This window comes from Corvus moneduloides, chromosome 3 (genome assembly GCF_009650955.1).
Source record: "Corvus moneduloides isolate bCorMon1 chromosome 3, bCorMon1.pri, whole genome shotgun sequence".
NCBI classification, from domain to species: Eukaryota; Metazoa; Chordata; class Aves; order Passeriformes; family Corvidae; genus Corvus; species Corvus moneduloides.
In genome coordinates, this window is record NC_045478.1 from 121511313 (window position 1) to 121529486 (window position 18174).

At 54.5% G+C, this 18174-nt stretch overlaps 1 protein-coding gene across 2 annotated transcripts in view; it reads right to left on the reverse strand.

Annotated features, from left to right (window-relative positions):
- KIZ (kizuna centrosomal protein) overlaps positions 1-15774 on the reverse strand; it is a 28091-nt gene extending 12317 nt beyond the window's left edge. For both annotated transcript variants that reach the window (XM_032104407.1, XM_032104405.1), the window contains exons 1-9: positions 15527-15774; positions 14611-14673; positions 13165-13321; positions 11113-11205; positions 7385-7712; positions 5974-6190; positions 2441-2575; positions 1793-1957; positions 479-614 (exon numbers count right to left, since the gene is read on the reverse strand). In XM_032104407.1, coding sequence (XP_031960298.1) covers positions 479-614; positions 1793-1957; positions 2441-2575; positions 5974-6190; positions 7385-7712; positions 11113-11205; positions 13165-13321; positions 14611-14673; positions 15527-15759 — 1527 coding nt within the window. In that variant the 5' untranslated portion in view covers positions 15760-15774. The remainder of the gene's footprint in view (positions 1-478; positions 615-1792; positions 1958-2440; positions 2576-5973; positions 6191-7384; positions 7713-11112; positions 11206-13164; positions 13322-14610; positions 14674-15526) is intronic.
- Positions 15775-18174: the final 2400 nt, after the last annotated feature.

Consider the following 18174-nt stretch of genomic DNA (forward strand, 5'->3'; position numbering starts at 1 on the left):
TCTCACCGTTTGGTAGAGCAGTTGTTTAACAACACAGGAAGAGGCTGAGGCACTCGCAGCCTCTGGAATGCCAATTTCATTTATTTATTTAAAGAGTTGGCTATGACCTTTTGCATTAGCTTCGAGAAACCATGAGTGCACCACCATTTATAAAATGCTCTCTGTCTTCAGCACCGAACCCCACTCTGCTTAAAAAAAAGTAAAAATACATCATTAATGATAAAAAGTCACAGAAAGATAGGAGCCTTGTGATGGTTCACACCAGAGCAAAGGGGTGAGCTCATTCCAATGCCTCACTGAGGTGAAGGGTGGGGACCTTAAAAAGCCCCTTTTCCTTTGGGATTAAGCACTGGACATCTGTTCCTGGGGCCCCAGGGCTGATTAACCACAGACTGCCTGTCCTTGCCCGGAAAGCCACACCCCGCCAGGGCACAGCCGTAGCGGTGCTGAGGAGTCTCAGTGCGGTGCTGGTGCCCACCTGGCCGTCCTGTGCGTCCTCTCCCGAAGCCAGCAGCTGCTCAAACATCTCTGCCACCTGCTCCGGGAGCCGAACCTGGCGCTGCTTCAGGAACAAGCCGTGGTGGCTCAGGCGAGTCCGCAGCGCGTCCGTGTCCCTGGGGAACAAACCGGCACCGTCAGTGGGACACCCCACCCACAGCAAAAACCACCACCCATTTGGGCCTTAATTCCCACTTTCCCTTTTAAAAATGTTCAAAGGGGAAAATGTAAGAAGCCACTTGCAACTTCTGCTAATGTGGGGGAGATGGGCAGCAGTGACCACCACCATCATCATCACGATGCCTGCCCTGTCCTGAGGCTCAGGATCTAAAGACACAACCCCTGTCTCAGCACCGTGGCCTTGCTCACTCCCTGGGGCACAGCCGGGCACCCACTGCCTCAGGCTTGTTTTTTGCTCAGAAAGAATAAAAAGGGGAAAGGAAAAAAAAAAATAAAAGAAGGTGTCTTTTAACGTAGAAAATCTCAATCCTGCAATCCTTTTGTTTGCCAAAGATGTTTGTTTTTGCTGTTGCTCCAGTGAAGTTTCAGAGCAGTGAATTCCAATTAACTCCATGAGTGTTTGTCCCTAAGAAACCATTCAGGAGACACAAGGAGATATTGGTGCTCGCAGGCGTATCAGCCTCGCAGGAGAGGCAGGTACCGGCACAGAGACCCTTCTGCAGCGCTCACAAGTGCCCCGATCCTGCCAGCACTTGAGCACTGCGGAGCCTGCGACGGGGAGGGAGGTCTAGACAGAAGCTAAGCAAGACAGAGTGGAAATTGTTTTCATTTCTGGGTTAAAGAGACCTAAAAAAAAAAGTAATTCTCACTTGTCCTTGTGGCATATGCACGGGGAAAAAAAAGCCCATTTTAAATAACTGCACTTTGTTGTTTTTAAAGGCCACGTGCATCTTCTGTCTCACACAAAGTAATTTCCTTCTCAAAATTACATTTCCCCTCCTTACGTGCCTGAGACTCATTGCAGGTCCCGGCAATGACTGGCTGAGAGGTGTCTGGAGTTCCTGCAATTCCCTGCCTGCCAGAGGGGCCTGGGGTGGGAGACACTGCGGACTGGATGGGCTGGGGGGCCCCCAGGCTGCCCTGTGGAGCAGAAGTCCCCACTGGGGAATGGGAGGGAAATAAATTAACTCCCGAACGCTCCCATTCCGAGTGCCACGAGGTGCGGGCCCAGTGGCCTCCGTGCCAGAGGGGCGGCACGGATCCGGGGGCAGAGAGGAGGATGCTCCTCACCCCCAGCGGGTTCTGCGTCTCCCATACCTGGTGTCTCCCATACCTGGTGTACTCCTCGTGCCCTGCTCTGCCCGCGGCCCCGCCGGTGTTCTCCAGCGGGAGGCTCCCGCTCCACGTGCGCCGGGACACGAGCAGGAGCTGCCGGAGCACCACGGCCTCGATCACCTCGAGGTCGCCCTGAGTCAGCTCGCCGACCTCACCGTGAGCACTGCAACACAAAGCAGGGGGGACGGGCCCCGTGAGCACAGCCCATCCCAGGCTGGAGACGGGACAGCCAGGGGACAGCCAGAGGGACAAACATCCGTGGTGCTCGGTGACAGATGTGGGACGGGACAGGGAGGTCGCGCTCAGCACTTGGGACGTGCCAGGTGCAGCCTCCCAGGGAGAGGGAAGCTGAGCACGTCCCCTCCAGTGGCAGGCCGGGGGACAGGCCTTTTTGGGGCCCCTCTTCCTAACTCCCGAGGAATCCTCCCGTCACCAAGTGTGTGGAGGCTGTGCATCACTGTCAGTACAGCTACCAACAACTCCCAGTTCTCGTACCTAGGGGTCCGGAGGCTGAGGAGGGACAGCCGGGACTCTCTGCCACTGGTTTTGACAACACCCCGGTTCTGGTGATTCCCTTTGCTCTCTTACTGTATTTACTCCATTTTTCTGGCACGGTCCACTTGCCACCCGGGCTCCACTCACTCACCTGGGCAGCTCCGCTGTCCCCGAGGGCTGACCCTGGTACAGCGCGCGGTGCTGGGGGCTCGTCGTCTCCACCAGGTCCTCCAGGAGCTGCAGCGCACGGCAGAGCTCCGAGAGCTCGGCCAGCATCCCGCCGGACCTGCGGACAGACAGACAGGGCTGGCAGTGACCCGAGGGGTGATGACGGGGCTTGTCAGTGCATTCCCATCGCACCCCCTGGAAAAACAAACAGCCTCGTTTGAGCTTTCCAAAGCAAACAGCAAAAACCACGTTTCTGAGCTCTGTAGGAAGGGGGGTGGGGGGGAAGAAAATAAAAAAGCACACGAGCAAACAAACCATCCAAAAATCAGCCCGGGCTGAGCGGCCGCATGGAAATTACCCCCGTGGCGAGCACTTTAATTCCTTCACCTCCACAAGCGAAACAAATCTGGTGACCACCTACAGGTATGGGGACAGCCCTGGGACCTCAGAGGGGTTTTGATGAGGCTGCACCTCTATAATGATGCAAATGAGGACTTAACCACTGAAACAATGCCGCAGGCTAATCCCGGGACAGAGGTGTAAATGGCTATTCAGGTCCCCGCTGCCGCTTTGTGGGGCTCCCAGCCCAGGTCTCGGCCAGCTATGAACACCCCAGCTGGGGCAAAAGAGAGTTCTCTTTCTTTTCCCCACATGCAGGAGCTGACATGTTTCCGCAGCTAACCCCGGCTCGCTCTGCCTCCAGGGAGAAGCTCTGTGCACAAAAACTCGCAGCATTTGCACACTCGTGCTGAGCTGTGCCCAAAGCTGTGTTTTCCCTCCGAGTGTTGGGCAACAGCGAACAATTAAGTGGGGGCCGCCGTGCCTTTAGTCGAGTTTCCTAGACATTTAATAAGCAAAACAATGCCAGGGAGATCACATAGGCAGTTAAACAGTGCTTTCTCTTTTCCCCCAGCCTTACAAACCCTGTATTCCAGCGGCCGGCTCGTTTCCCATTGTTTTCCTCCCGCTGGGTGGTCCTTCCAGGGTGCCACTCGAGAGGGATACAATAATAAAAAGGGAAGGGGAAGGAAGGGACACCAACATAAAGAAAAACAAAATGTATGACAATCTGCAGCAGGCTACGGATCAGAGGTCAGCAAACAAGAGGTCCTTCTCTTTTACAGGTTGCTTCCTGGAAACAGTCTGATTAAGCTGACAGCTTGAATTATGTGTTACATTTTGTAATGCACAATCCATCTGTGCTAAGTCCTCCTCAATGCAGCTGAAGCAGCACAGGCATAAGCTCTGCCTTCTTCCACCCCCTCAGCTCAGGCCTTAAAATAGTCATCATCTTTCTCCACGCTAATTCTCAGAGACCCTCTCCCCCCCGCCGCCAGCCCCCCGGGTTTAAGCCCTCAAAGAAAGGGCCGGGTGCTGCAGGGAATGGTAAGAGGACACGGAGCCTTTCCCCTCGGATCAGCAGCTCCAAGGGAGGGGAGGCCAGGAGCCTTCACAAGCGCAGCGAGCCCCCGTGTGCCGGGGGGCTGCTGGCAGAAACCCCTCCCGGGCTCTTCCCGCGGGGCGGGGTGTGAGAAGGCAGGGGTGCCCCCGCCCGCAGCTGCCGGAACACCGACGCTACTTCCCACCCATCACCGGTTTTAATAACCAAGGCAGCGAAGCTGCAGCACCCTACTGTGACCGGCAACCAGATGCAAACCTTCTGCTCAATCACCTTTCCCAACAACATCTCCCTCCCTGTTGCCAACAGTTCACTGCAGGGAAAAAAACCCAAAATTCCTGAAAAAACCAGACTGGCATCTCTGCAGTAAGACAGGAGAGGCATTTGCTCCAAAGATGAAAACTTGTGGCTTCCTGGCACACAACAAGGACTAGCGTTGCCTCTGGAGTCAGCCACGGTCTCTGCTCTTTTCAACACCGTCCCTCGTACTCATTTCAGATAATTCACCAGAAGCGTAGGATCAGTGCTTCCTTCCGATGCCACAGCGACACTGCTGCAGTGGGAGAGCCCAAGCTACACGCATTTCAACTTAAGGCAACAAATACACAGAATTTGGGAAATTTCAGCACATGTCTTCAGTCAGCGCAGGAATTTCACAAGAGAAAACCACGGGGGCTGGAGGGACATCGCATGTTGTGAATCCGTGGTGTGACAGAGCAAAGGAAGCTGCATTCCCATGGTCTGGGTGACTTGTACAATTGAAATTCACGTGCTAATCGCTTGCAAGCCTTTCCACAAGATTTTTGGCTCATTTGTTTTGCAAGGCTCGGGCATGCACGCCGCATTCCAGGTGCCTTGGAAAGCCCACGCGGCCGTGAGCGCAACGAGGGAACGGCTGCTCCTCCACTCCTGCCGGTTGATCTGCCTTTTCATTTTCAGGTAAAGCAAATTAAAATCTGTATTTTTTCTGCAGCACCAGCAAGCAGTGGTGATCCCACTTCCACGGCCTTGAGAAGCAGAGGCATTCAGCTTGGCATAATGGGAGGAGAGCTCTGCGCCGCGGTTCCAGCCGTGCCCCGGGGACAATGCAGGCGCTCAAACCTTGTGTATAATTTCCCCGGGCCTCGAGAGCTGCTCCATGTCTCATCAGGCGCTGCACAGCGAGGCGAGGCCTCGCCGGGGAGGGAACACAAGGTTAAACTGCCGGCGCTCAGCTCTGACTCCTCTCGCTCTGCTGTGATTAACAGGTGGGATACAAAGGGAAAACTGGGGGGAAGCTATTTACATGTAAATCAGAGGATGTTTCCATAGCAAGCAACAGCCCGATGCAAATGGAAAGGCTAAAGTTGCAGAAGTGTCTGCTGCTGGCCCCCAGTTTCTGCTCAGGTGTCACCGGTTAACACCCGAACCAGTACTGACGTCAGCACCGCCAGGACAAGGCGCCCAGGAACGCGGGGAGAACAGGCCTTAACCAGATTTAAACACTCAAACAACCAAGACGGGAAAACCCAACCAACTGGCAAAAGAGGACAATTCATTCTGCAGGAGCACTTGTTCTCCAGGGCTAAAAGTGCCGTTTCCTCTGCATGATGTCCCACTAAAGCCCTGCCAGCCCTCCAGGGCGACCCGGGCCAGACCCGGGGACCATCTCACGGCGGGCACGGCCCTGCCGGGACAGGGATGCACTTCCCTGTCTCATGAGGGCGTTGCGGGGCCGAAAATCCGGCTGGGATGGACTTACAGCCGACGCCCTGGCGCTGCACTTGCTGGCCACAAAATCCTGCCGCTGTCACCTGGCAGCAGAGGACAGGCCCTGTGTCTGCAGCGCACTGTCCTCCTTCTCTCTGACTCTATTTCCAAACAAAATGCTCCAACAGTTCAATCCCCTGGAAGTTTTACCCAAGTAGAGTCACTGGAATAAGATTTGTGTACATTTAAAGAACATCCATCTGCACCTTAATGACAAATCCTTCGCTTGGCAGCTCTGACCCCAGTGAGGTGCCCGAAGCCCCTGAACGCCCAGCACAGGGACAAGGTACTAAAGGACAGGGGAGAACTTTGTGTGAGCTCTGGTGCCCCGACCAGCCCAGCTGATCCAGGAAACAGGGAAGTGGTACCTGTGTGGTGCTGAGCTGTCCAAGGGCTCCTCCTGGGCTGCAGGAGGGCTCAGGGGTGGCAGCAGGGAGCCCTCCGGAGTCTGGGCATCCCCACCCTGCTCCTGCCGCGTGTCGGGAATGCTCGGCTTCGCCTCCTCCTCAGCACCAGCAGGGACCGGGAGCTCAGCACTGCTCCCCTCCCTGTGAGCCCGCCAGCTGCTCAGGCCAGGCTTTGCCCCTGTAACAACAACAAAAAATAATGCATCAAAGATATAAAACCAGTAATTATTCTTCTCAAAACACTAGCAGCACTATGGAGTAGATCACAGCGTAGGGAATGAAACCAAGCTTACCCACACTATTCACCCTGTGTGAGGGAGCATCCATCCCTCCATCCCTCCATCCCTCTATTCCCCTTGTCTGTGGGCTTCCCTGCCCACGGCCCCTGTCCTTCCATGCTCCTCTCACAAGGGGGAGTCCAGGGAGGCTGCAGCCTTCGGGGTTTGGGGACAAACCATGAATTCCTCAGAAACCACGCTGGCACAGAGACCAGCTACCTGACCAAATCAGCTCTGGAGGAATCAAACAGAGAAGCCGGAGAAAACATCTCTTAGGCTAAAAAAAGTGCACCCCAAGAGGCTCCTACTGCACCCATTTTGGAAACCTTTGAGCAGGAATGCTCGCCTGGAGGCTCTGAGAGGCTGAACTGGGGCGACACAGACGCGCTGCTCGGCTTTTCACAGACTGCCAACAGTTAGTGGACCAGCCAGTGCCGTAACAAATTGGGATTGCTACAGAAATGCCCAGTTTTCCATAAAATTCACCTTAGGTTTAAATTAACCAGCCTCTGCACAGCCCCCAGCACTCCTGCTTGGCTCTGTCATGGGGTTTCACTGGGACTGAATCACCTCAGGTTTGTGCCCCACAGGAGCCGCACCAGGGCCTTGCGTCTGAATTTCTGGAGCAGGGGTGTGCAACAAACCCAACTCCTTTGCCTGCTGGGGAATGGGGATGCAGCGGAATCGAGGGGTTTTCCAAACCCACCCACACTGCTGAATCCCAGTTTGGAAATGGATCAGCTGTTGTGCACCAGCTCTGAGGGAGATGGAAACCAGCCCGAACCAGAAGTGACTCCTCTGATGAAGCAGGTTCACATTAAACCTCTCCAGATGAGGCTCAGACTACGCCAGGGCCTCGGTGGGCACAGCAGTGAGGAAACTTTCCCTCACGGCGCCCCCGACCAGGATCAGCGCCCAGCACGCCCTTTGTGAGCGGCCTGGGGGGGAAACGGAGTTGAAAGGAAGAAAGAGACAAAGAGAGAAAAAAGGAATAAGGGCCACCACACTCCAAGGCCAGTGCCAGAGGTGCAGGAGAAGGTGCACACGGGCATGGCTCTGGCTGGGGCAGACAGGGACACATCCCACTGCCGTACCTGGGACACTTCCCTGCCGCTGTCCCTGCCTGCAGGGCGCTGCTCCGGCGCCAGAAGCTGAGATGAGCTGCTCGGAGCCTTCCTCACCGGCAGCCAGGTCCCCGTGTCCCGCTGCTCCCTCCTCACCCTCTCCAGCAGCGCTGCCGGCCTCGGGACCGAGCCCCTCAGGGGACGTGGAGCGCTCAGGCGGGTCCTGCTGGGAGCCCAAGCCTCCCGTGGCCGAGGCGGCCGATGTGGGGCAGCCCAGCAAGGCTGCTGCTGGAAGGCCCAGTTCTCCTGGCTCGGCCGTACTGGTGCCAATTCCCGCCTGCTCTCCAGCCTGCAGCACCTGAAACACACGGTGGGACGTGGCTGAAGGAGACAAACGGGACACAAACTGTGCGTGGCACACGGAGCTTCTCCAGGTGCCACGCGGGGCTCTGAAGAGAAAGGTGCCACAGAATTCAAGGGTTTGCTATGGCATCAACATTACACAACCCCTGGCACACATTCCGTGCATCCCAGTGTGAAACGAGGGGCCAGGCCTCAGTTAAAGCTCCACGAGCCAAAACACCCAGTGGCAGGAGCTGCCTGCACCCCCAGCCCGGCCCAACAGGACCCGAACACACCAAGGACTCAAACCCACCTAAAAGGTGACTGGATTTTACAAAGGGTCTGACCTCTGAGATTGGGATCCTACACAGACTTTGGAGACCCTGGACCAAAGCACAACGCTTAGAGCTGCCTTCAATGCCACAGAGCCCAGAGGGACCATCGTGCTCCATGTGTGAATCACTCAGCAGGTCCAGCTTCCCTCACATCATGGAACAAGGCAAGACTCAGTTTCAGCGTCTCCCTCCTGCTCTTCCCATGGCAGTGACATCGCCTTTCCCACCAGCTGACGTGGGACACGGAGCAGACACATTTTAAATGGCACTCTCCTCCAAGGACTGCTGAACTCGCACAAAGCCAGCTCCAGGAGTACAACCGCTCTGCTGCTAAACCCCAGTGTTTTAATACTTGCCTCTCTTTCTCTGCGAGCCTACTCAATCAGGACAATTTGGGAGGAGTGGCCGCTGCCACCACGACTGCTGCAGGGTCACCGCCGGTTTATGCAAAGCCAAAATTAGCCATCGTAATGCCATTGTTCACACTAAGCAGGGCTTCCTCTCCAGCCCCAAATCCCAGCAGGACAATTTACAGTCACCTCCACACCTCTCCCCTCTCTTTCACTGCCTGACCTCTTCCTCCCACACAAAGTCAGCTGCCAAGCCCAGCTGAAAGGAAACAAAGGCATCTTGTCTGGTCTGTGGCCAAGGTTCCTTAAAAAAGCTCGAATTCCACGTAACAAGGAGCAGAACAAAAAGCCATGAAGTCATTTTAAGGAGCAGTAAAGGTTTGCCACTCAGATTAAATTCACCACTTATTCCATCGCCACTGCTCTCAGGTTCCTCCTAATTACTTCTCGGGCGTTGGATTTGGTGCCTTCTAATGCCTCCAGCCAGTCCTGCGTGGCTTTGGCAGCTCCTGGACGCAGTGCCCCAAAACAAACGGATTTCGAACGGGCACAAGCACAGCACATATCCCTAACGATCCCTTTCCCAGGGAAGAGGCTCCTGGGAGGTTCCAGCATGCCCGAGTCCAAAATCTTCTGAAGGCTCCAAGGAAGTGCATCACGGCACAGAGGATCCGGGAGCCGGGGCTGTACAGCTCTGCCAGCCGGGAAGGAGCTCCTCAGTGCGGGACTTCTGAGCTCAAGGACTCCTCCGGAAGCTGGCAGCCCAAAAGGGCACACGTCAGCCACAGAACATGCCAGACATTCCTGATGGTGTTTGAGCATTGGGATACTGCCCGTCTGCAGAAGGCTGGTTCTGGGACTGTCCTTCTGGGTCCCCGAGGCCCAGAGATGACCCCCCACGCTGTCTCTGAGGGGGCCATCACACAGTCACTGCATCCCAACCAGCCTGAAGGAAGCCATCCCAATCCCAGTGCTGGGAAATAAAACCCATTCCATGAGCTGCGTCCTGGACATCCCACGCGCTGACTGCGTGCTCTCTGTGACTGACTCGGAGCAGCAACACTGAGAACAAACTCCTGTGCTTTGGACAGGAGAACCAGCAGATTTGAAGCCAAGAAAACCACCAGAATTAAGAGCTGAAGCACAGCCCAGGGACATGGCAAAAGATGCACAGTGTAGCTGAAGTTACCTCTGTATTTTAGGAGGGAGATGAGGAGGAGGAGGAGGACAGGGAATAAAGGGAGTCCACGATCAACTCCATTACTGTACACAAAGTGACATTTTTGGGCACACGCCACACTCTCGTACTGTCCAAAACCTGCTCACAGTGTTTAAACCCCCGAGTCACACCACGAGCCTTTGATGCCCTAGCACTGATGTCAACTTCTCCATCGGATGGAAATCCCATCTCCCACACCGCCTGCCCTAATTGGACAGCTCACATTCCAAAATAAACCCGCCTTTCCCCACAACACCTCCCGGTTCAGACCGCAGTTTGCTCCCTGCCACAGGCCTGCCTGTATGGGTCAAGGCTGCTCGGGTTCACTGCTTTGTGTATTACAGTTTAAAGAATGCTCTAAATTCAAGGTTTTTAACTTTTTAATCTACGGGGAAAACTTCCTATAAACTCAGATTAACGGCTGCTAATGCACTGAAGAAAGGAAACCAAAAACCTTCCTCCTACTATAAAAACAAAATAGTGTGGCCTCTGTTTCTTTTCTGATAAGAGTCTTAAATACCAAACATTTAACTGCATAATAACATTCCCTGGCAGCCAGCAGCCTGCTTAGCAGATACATAAAGCAGGTAAAAGGGGAAAAAGTTAATTTCTTGGCTGAATGATTCCATCGGTAGCTATAGGGCAAACTAGAAAGTCTTTTAGTAAAGTAGCAGTTGATTCTTCTATCAATCTGCAGCACACACACTCTTCCAAGGAATGCATTAAATATGAAAATCATATCCCGTTATCATCTGTTCCCAGCTTTCAGCCCAGTAAGCTTTCCTTAATGAATGCTGTAGCCTAAGGGACGCGCGTGCTGCTGGCTCCTCGGAATAATGGAGTGATGCTCCCGTCCTGCCTATTCCGGCGCCGGCTGGCTGAGGGGCTTCCACACACAGTCACAAGTGACTACTCTTGCCAGCATGCTCCAAGTTATTACAAGATGTTTTTAGACATTTCATCTAAAAGAGCTTTGCTGCGTTTAGTGGAGAAAACAGCTCTGGTCTTGAACTGTATCATTTATATGGAGATAGGAGGAGGGATTAGGAGCCTGCATTACTGCAGATATATGGCAGCAGATATTTAAGTATTCCTTGTCAGTCTTTTTGTCTGTTCCTCAGATATGCAATCTCCTTCTGCTCCTTCTGAGGAAAGGTCAGAACACACAAAATTATAAACACAGCACACGGCTCCCCGGCTGCAGTTCCGCAAATATCCCTCATTAGCAACGTTTCCTCCTCGGTCACGACCACCTCCACACCACCCGGCGCAGGAATTATAAAAGCCAACAGGAAGACGTGCGTAAACAGTCCGAGTGCTTTTTTAATTCCAGCTCTTCGGATGAAATAATCGCACGTTTTACCCGGGTGGTTCTCCTTCTCCCGGGCACTACACACAATCGCGCGCTGCACGTGCCAGCGCCGCCATCCCCACAGAAAGGCTGCGCAGCTCCGAGGAGAGCACGGCGCTGCAATGAAGCCCATTTCCACCCCCCCCTCCCCACCCCATTACCTGCTCGCTGGATCCTTCCTCCTTGTCACCTCCTGCTGACAAGCTGCCCTCTTGAAGGGATAACAGGTTTTTAATTTCCCTTCCGTACCATTCCTAAACGGGAACAAATCCGTCACACAAAACTGGAGGCCAAACAACCACCCCCCACCCCCCCACCCCGAGAGACACCACTTTGCAAAATGCACTTTGCAAAACGCGCACCTTTAAATGCAAAGTCCCCGCAGCCTTTTTAACTCAGGCTGTCTTTAAAAGCGGAGATCTCATTTTCTCCTTGCTTTTCCGCTCCCCTGCCCAAGCAGCGTGGCCTGTACACAACCTGCTGCAGGGCTTTCGTACACGTTTACTCATCATTCAGAATCCTACAGAACAGCAGTAACTTGTTGACTCATATTTATTGCATCCCAACCGGCATCTGTAACACCGAATTACTGCTGCTGCCTCCGGACAACGACTCGGCTGCTTCAGGATGAAAACGAGCTCCGCAATGTGTTTTTCACGCCCCATCTTACAACGGCTGGGCTGCCGTGAGGAACAATCCCCGGCAGATGCTGCAGAGAGCAGCCCAGCGGGGAAGGAAGGCTCCGTGCTGGCTGCCCCGAACCCGGCTCTCCCCGCTCCAGGGTTTAACGGAGCGGCAGCGGCGGCAGCGCGCTGGGAGTGGGGCTGGGCACCACCTGCAATCCGAACTGCAGCCCCCAGCAGCACGCTGGGACAGCCCGGCTAGGAGCACTCCAGGAGCTGAGCTGCAGCAGGGAACAGGCGTGGGAATAAACCCTTCACACAATTAACTCGCCCGCCCCTGCCCTTCGCTCCGGCGGCGGCGCCGCCTTCGGCTCCCAGGTAGGAAGGAGGCTGCTCGGGAAACCCCCGAACGTGGAACCGTAAGGAACAAAACCTCACCACCTGAGGGGTCAAGATGCTCGAAAGAAACTCAGATGTAACTCCCGGATTTGGCTGAAAGCTGCAGCGAATTTATTTATATATACCCTAAAAAATTACTGACCAAACACAGGGAGCAAAAGTGCATCTTTCAGAAACAATAGGAGTTTTGTGAGCTACAGCCACATAATAAATGTGCACAGCGTTGTGATGAAGCGCTCCTAAAGGGCATTCTGTACGGAAAAAGAGGAGAGAAAACGGCAATAATTTCTTTCTGTGTACTCCCACGATAGATTGAATGATTGCACGCTCCATAACTCTCCTGCTCTCCATAACTAACACCGAGGAGATGTCATTTGTTCAGCAGCTCCAAAAAGTAACCGCAACTTGGCAAAGATAAAATGGATGGCACAGGAACATCAAAATGGGAGGGCTGAACAAAAACCCTGCGTGCAGCCCCACCTGTGGCACTCTGACTGGGACTCACAGCAGGGGTCAGAGCCACCGGCCCTGACACTGGGCAGGCTGGTGAGCTGAGGAAGAAAAACCCCTTCAGACCAGCAGGGGAAAGGTGGCACCGCAGCACAGCCCCCTCTCCTGCTCTGCTTCAGGTAACAACTAAAAATCAGGGGCAGAGAATCACACACCCCAGGGACAGGCTCTGAACTCCGGGCTGCTGCACTGCAGCCAGGAAAAGATGTTCTGGGAACGTCACCAGATCCAACAGGCGCTACCTAGGCTATAGCCGTGTGAGGAACAAGCGCAGCCAAATGCTTCCGAGGAGCGCCGCTGCCCTTGGAAAGCAGGAACGAACACAGCTCCCTCCCAGACTGTGCTCCCCCAAAAACCTGGCTCCGTGCGGCAGTGCCACAAGCAGACGTCGCAATCCCATTTTTGAAATGGGATTTTGGAATCATCACTTTGCAACTGAACTTTAGGGAACAGCATGACATCATAATAACAACAACAACAATAATAATAATACGATTCAAGAAACCCTCAGGGCTTGGCTTTTTCTTACAGCAGCCTGTTGAGTCTGGGGTACTTCAGACCTGTCTGTTCTACAGCCTGAAACACGGACCCTGATGGAGTTTGCTTCCAGCTCTAGGACATACCAAGAGATTCCTGCATAACAGCGGCAAACACCCCCGATCAAGTCTTATAGAAAGTTACTTCCATCTTCCGGATGCTCTCCCAGCCCGTGGTTTCCATGTGAGCCTCCAGCTGCAGGAACTCCCGGCGCAGGGCCCGGTTCCGGCGCAGGGCCAGCTGCTGCCGCGCTGACACCGCTGCCAGGTGCCTCTGCAGCTTCAGGTGCTTCAGTCTCACCCTGCAGGGAGAACAACAGGCACTTGAAGAGGCGTGAAAATAAACCAAAAGCATCCAGCACAATCGCCCCGCCTCAGACACACAGACCCCGACACCGAGGGTGAGCTGCCCAGACCCCAAAAGGAGGAGACTCGTTCTTCTGCACACCTGTATTTATATAGGCATACACGTGCCGCTTCCCTGAAGATTTACACAGGGGCTTTGGTGTTCCGAAGGGGCAAATACATGACAGATCTCCTCTAAGCGTGTTTTACATGGACTGCGTTCCAGTCGCGCCGATCCCGTTAAATCAAAACGGAAGCCGTAGCAGAGGAACATGTTCCGCAAGCCATCCGAGCGGGAACGCCGAGGCTGAGCTTTCACAGCTGCCTAAGCCCACAGTGCCACCGAGAGGGGCACCGGAAAGCCATCAGACCCAGCTCTCTCCCACCTACAGATTCCCTTCCAGCCAGGCCTCTTTCCCCAGGGCAGCCACCCGGCATTAACACCAACACAGGGAAATGGGCACCCAGAAGTGCCCCTGGCTCACAGCTCTCCGCTTCAGCCAGGAGGGAAACTGCACCCCACAGCCCCCAAGACGTTCAGAGGAACCACGGTCCTAAACCTGTTAGGTCAAACCAAAGCCAGTAACACCAGGAAACAAAGTACCTGTGATGCTGCCCCGCCTGTCCACACATTTCCTCCTCAACTTGTATCGGCATTTTCTGCCCCTTCCAGCAGCACCCAGCCCTCAGTCCCTGGAGCTTTACAGAACCCCTCTGAGGAAAGGAGTGCAGCACTGGAAGACACTGCTCAGTCCTCTTTGGCTGTTGGGACTTCAGGATTTTTTTTTTGCTTCGGTTTGCTGTTTAGGGTTTGGGTTTGTTGGGGTTTTTTTTGGTACAGACTGTCCGTGCAACTTCCGTTAAACAGATGCTGCAGAAAGAATCCAAGGAGCAGGACCAGAACCTGGAACACCCCCCAGGGCTTCTGGAGGCTTTCCACTTTCTAAGACCCTGGGATTCTCCAGCACAGACTAAGCTGTGGTGGCTTTGTAAAAGTAGGATAAAGCCAACCCAGACGTTCGTTGCTCCCAAGATTCTAGTGTCCACAGAATGAGGCACTCATGCTACTGCTGCAGTTATTTCATCAGTAACTTGAAGACATGAATTTTACATTATACCTAACATACAAATATAAATGTATTATTACTGACAGACCTTCCAGACAACATCGTAAAGGCTTTCCAAGGTAACAGAACCCTTGTACCTAAAATGAAATAACCCCCAAGAAGCTTTTGAATGGGCTTACAGGTATGGATCAGCCACCGTGTGTTCCATCTGCTGCCTTCCTAATTCCAGCCTTTTGGCTCCACTGGAAGAAAACAAACAACACACAGCAAGATAAAAACATTTCCCCACCTGAAGCCTCCGAATGCCAGAACTAAGGGGTTTTGCAGAGCACAGCCCTTGCTGAGCAGAGAGCTCAGCTCCGCTGGGAGCTACAGACTCATCTGCCAGCCCAGCTCAGCACTAAGCAGAACAACTCCCAAGCCTTCACCCCTCTCTTTGTTCCTCGCTGGAACAGGGTTTCTGGAAAGGCAAAAGATGCCTGAACATCCACAGGGGACCCACTGGAACAGCCAGAGACCCCAGGAAGCTGCGGGAGTGAAGGGGACGTCACACACCCCAACACGTCTGGGCACCCTTCTCCGTGCATTTGGGCTCTCCCTACACACACGGACACACGGACAGCACCTCCCAGTTTCCCTGCAGGGAGGGGAGCCAGGAAAAGCCCTTCCCGCTGCTCCGCCTGAGAGCAAGGTTTTAGCCATGGGATGGATCCTGCCAGCGCCCAGAGCAGGACTAGGGTTTCGCGTCGTGCACATGGCAATTTAATAGCCACGATCCGTCCGGGATCTCATCCCTTCAATTTCCCCTTGCACCACGGACAGCCAAGCAAGCGCCAGTTTCGAGATCTTGTTTTTACACTTCTCCAAGCAATTTTCGTGCCTCGGAAACGGAGAACACCGGTACCCTAAGGGATGGGGACGCCGATGGATGCGAGCACCCGTTGGCTCCGATGCCATTCCCGCTCCCCCATCCTGCAGGTAGCACACGGCATTCCTCAGCTCCCCCAAGCCCCTCCCCTCCCCACCAGCGAGCATCCCCCCGCCCGGGGCGAGAACCGAACCCCAACCGCGCCGCGGGGGGGGGACCCGGCTCACCTGGCGCGGGGCGGCTGCGGGGCCGGCGGTCGCGGGGTGTCCGTCCCGGTGGTGCCGGTGCACGGTGGCGGTCCCAGTGGCCCCGTTCCCCTCCCCGATCCCGTTCCCGTTCCCGATCCCGATCCCGTTCCCGATCCCGATCCCGGTCGCCCCGCGCGGCTTCCGCCGGCGCCCACGTGCGGCTCCCGCCATGCCCCGCGCGGGACCCCGGAAGTGCCGCCCCTCGTTGCCATGGGGACGGGCGGGCGCGGCCTGCGCCGCCCGGGGGCGCTTCGGAAGCCTTTAAGGCGTTTGTCGTTGTTTAGCCGTCCTTTATCGTTGCCCCGTCTCTCGCCACCACCTTGTTACCTCGGGTGTTGCCGTTCGCCCAGATGAGCCCCCGACTCGGTGCTGGAGGGCACCTGGGGCGAGGCAGGATCCGCGTCCCTAAAAAGGGGGGAAATTTGCAAAGCGCCAGTTCAAAAAATAACTGGGAGCTGCTGAACAGTTACAGTTGGTTTTACCAAGTTTATTGTACTCCATGGTTTTCAAGGAAAAAAAAACCCCGCTTCCTCGTCCTCTGGAGTGCCGCTGTGTCCCTCTGGTGCTGTCACCTCTCCAAAATTCAGGTGGGAGAAGCCACGGTCACCCCCAGCCCTGCGTTCGCATCTCCAGCTGCAGGATGAAAACAGAACGCCTGCCTTTCATTTCCAGATAAAAACTTCGAACCCTTTGAAAGGAAGTTGCCAAATGAGCGCTTAAATTCCAGGGCCCCAATAAAATCTGAATACCACGGGAATAATTGAAATGAAGGAGAAGCGAAACATCAATAGACAAAATTGCGGAGAGCAGTGAAATGCTTAAGCATAATTAGGACTGCAATCAGTGTACAATTACTGCAAGATCATCACAGTAATTAGCCTTCGTTAGAACTTCTGGCCGAGAACCAACATATGAAAGCTCAGCTGGAGCTGGAGGCTCTGTCTGGGGACTTGGGGGGGATCAGGGGCTTTTGGGGTTCCTAGACTGGGTTTAGTGATCCACCAGCGTTCCTGGGCCTGCTTCCAAAAATATTGGTGCTTGCTAAAAGAACGCCTAAAAGAGCACAAAAACTTCTGAGCGCTTCCAGCACTGTCTAAAATCCTGAGCACGCTGGAAGCCCTATTCCCAAACTGCAGTTTTAGGGTTTAGTGGAAAGGTGGCTGATGGTCCCTGACCCCTCGGGCTGCACAGTTTCTCTCCAGGCAAAGCCCTGGGAGGGCTTTTTTCCCCGCTGTGGACCTCGGGCTGGGGCTCGAGGGTCTTGAACTGCAGGCAGGGCTCCACATCCTGCTATTTATTTAACAAAAAAATAAGGAGCTAAGGAGCCTGAGCCCGGTGCCCCCCGACAACGACGTATTTCCCACTTTCTTCCGTGTCTCGGTGCTCACCGCAGCCCCCCCCCCCCTCCCCGGCTCATAATTGACTCAAGAATAATCTCCATCCTCCCATCCCTGATAAGGGATGCGGTCCCTTCCCTGAAAGCCTACAAAGAGGAGTGTTTGGTTTGTGTTCTCCCCGCAGTACTTCACACTTCTTTTAGATTGTTTTAATTTAATTTTGATGTAGTCTGATAAGAGCTGTAGAACTGTCAAAGGGAGCCGCCTCCTTCTGTCGCGTTAAACGCACTTTGAATGAGATGGTGGCTTTGTCCCCGGTAGCTGCCAAACCAAAGCATCTCTTGATTCCCACACAGGGGTTGATGCGCGCTGATCTGAACAGCTTTGCTCTCTTTTCCATTTAGGGAGGCAGCCACGTGTCCCTCAGCATCTGGCTTTCCTCTGGCATGTAAGTGTATCCCAAAAGGCGTGGGATTGGCCTCACGGAGCTGGGCACCTGGCCACAGGCCTCTCATCTACCAGAGACCCCTGGCAGGGTTTCCCAGCTTTCCAGGGCAACGGATCCACGTGCTGCACATACCTGCTGCAGGGATGGGATGCCCCTCGCTCCCAGGAAAGTGGGAAAACCTCCTTACAGAGCAGGAATTGCTGGTGTCCGTGGCGGGCTGTCATGGGACACGCAGCAGGTGGGGGGACACACACTGCTCTGGAAAGGGATTTGCAGAAACACAGGGATGCGTTGGGAAGAGGCCTTCCCTCTCGGTGCTGGGTTGATCCCTGAGAGCACAGTGAGCTCACCCACGAGTCAGGGCCGAGCTGAAAAAGCATTTGCTTTCCTTTCTCCCAGTTAAGCACGTAACGCAGGCCCTGGTAGCTGTGTGTTTGTGTAGCAAACAGAGAATTTACATAATGCCCAGTGAAGTCCTGGCTGTTAATGACTCGAGTCCCAAATGCAGAGCACTAATAACACCCCAGGAACCAGAGGCAGTAACGGCAGCGAGCGATCTCAGCAGAGCAGTTGTGAGGATCCATTTCCTGTCAGCGGCAGCGCCTGGAAACAGTAATTAACGTGCTGAATTTAATGTTTACATTTTAATACATTTAAATGTAATAAGACGCTTTTATTAAGTGTTACAGTTCCTCGAAACCTGTTATTACTCGTTTCTGATGCACGAGCGGCGCACGCCACGTCTGCCCTGGGATCCGCTGCCTTGGGGCAGGTGACAGAGTTCCTCCAGCAGGAGCCCGGAACGCAGAACCCAGCGGCCGAGTAAACAAAAACCTGGAGAC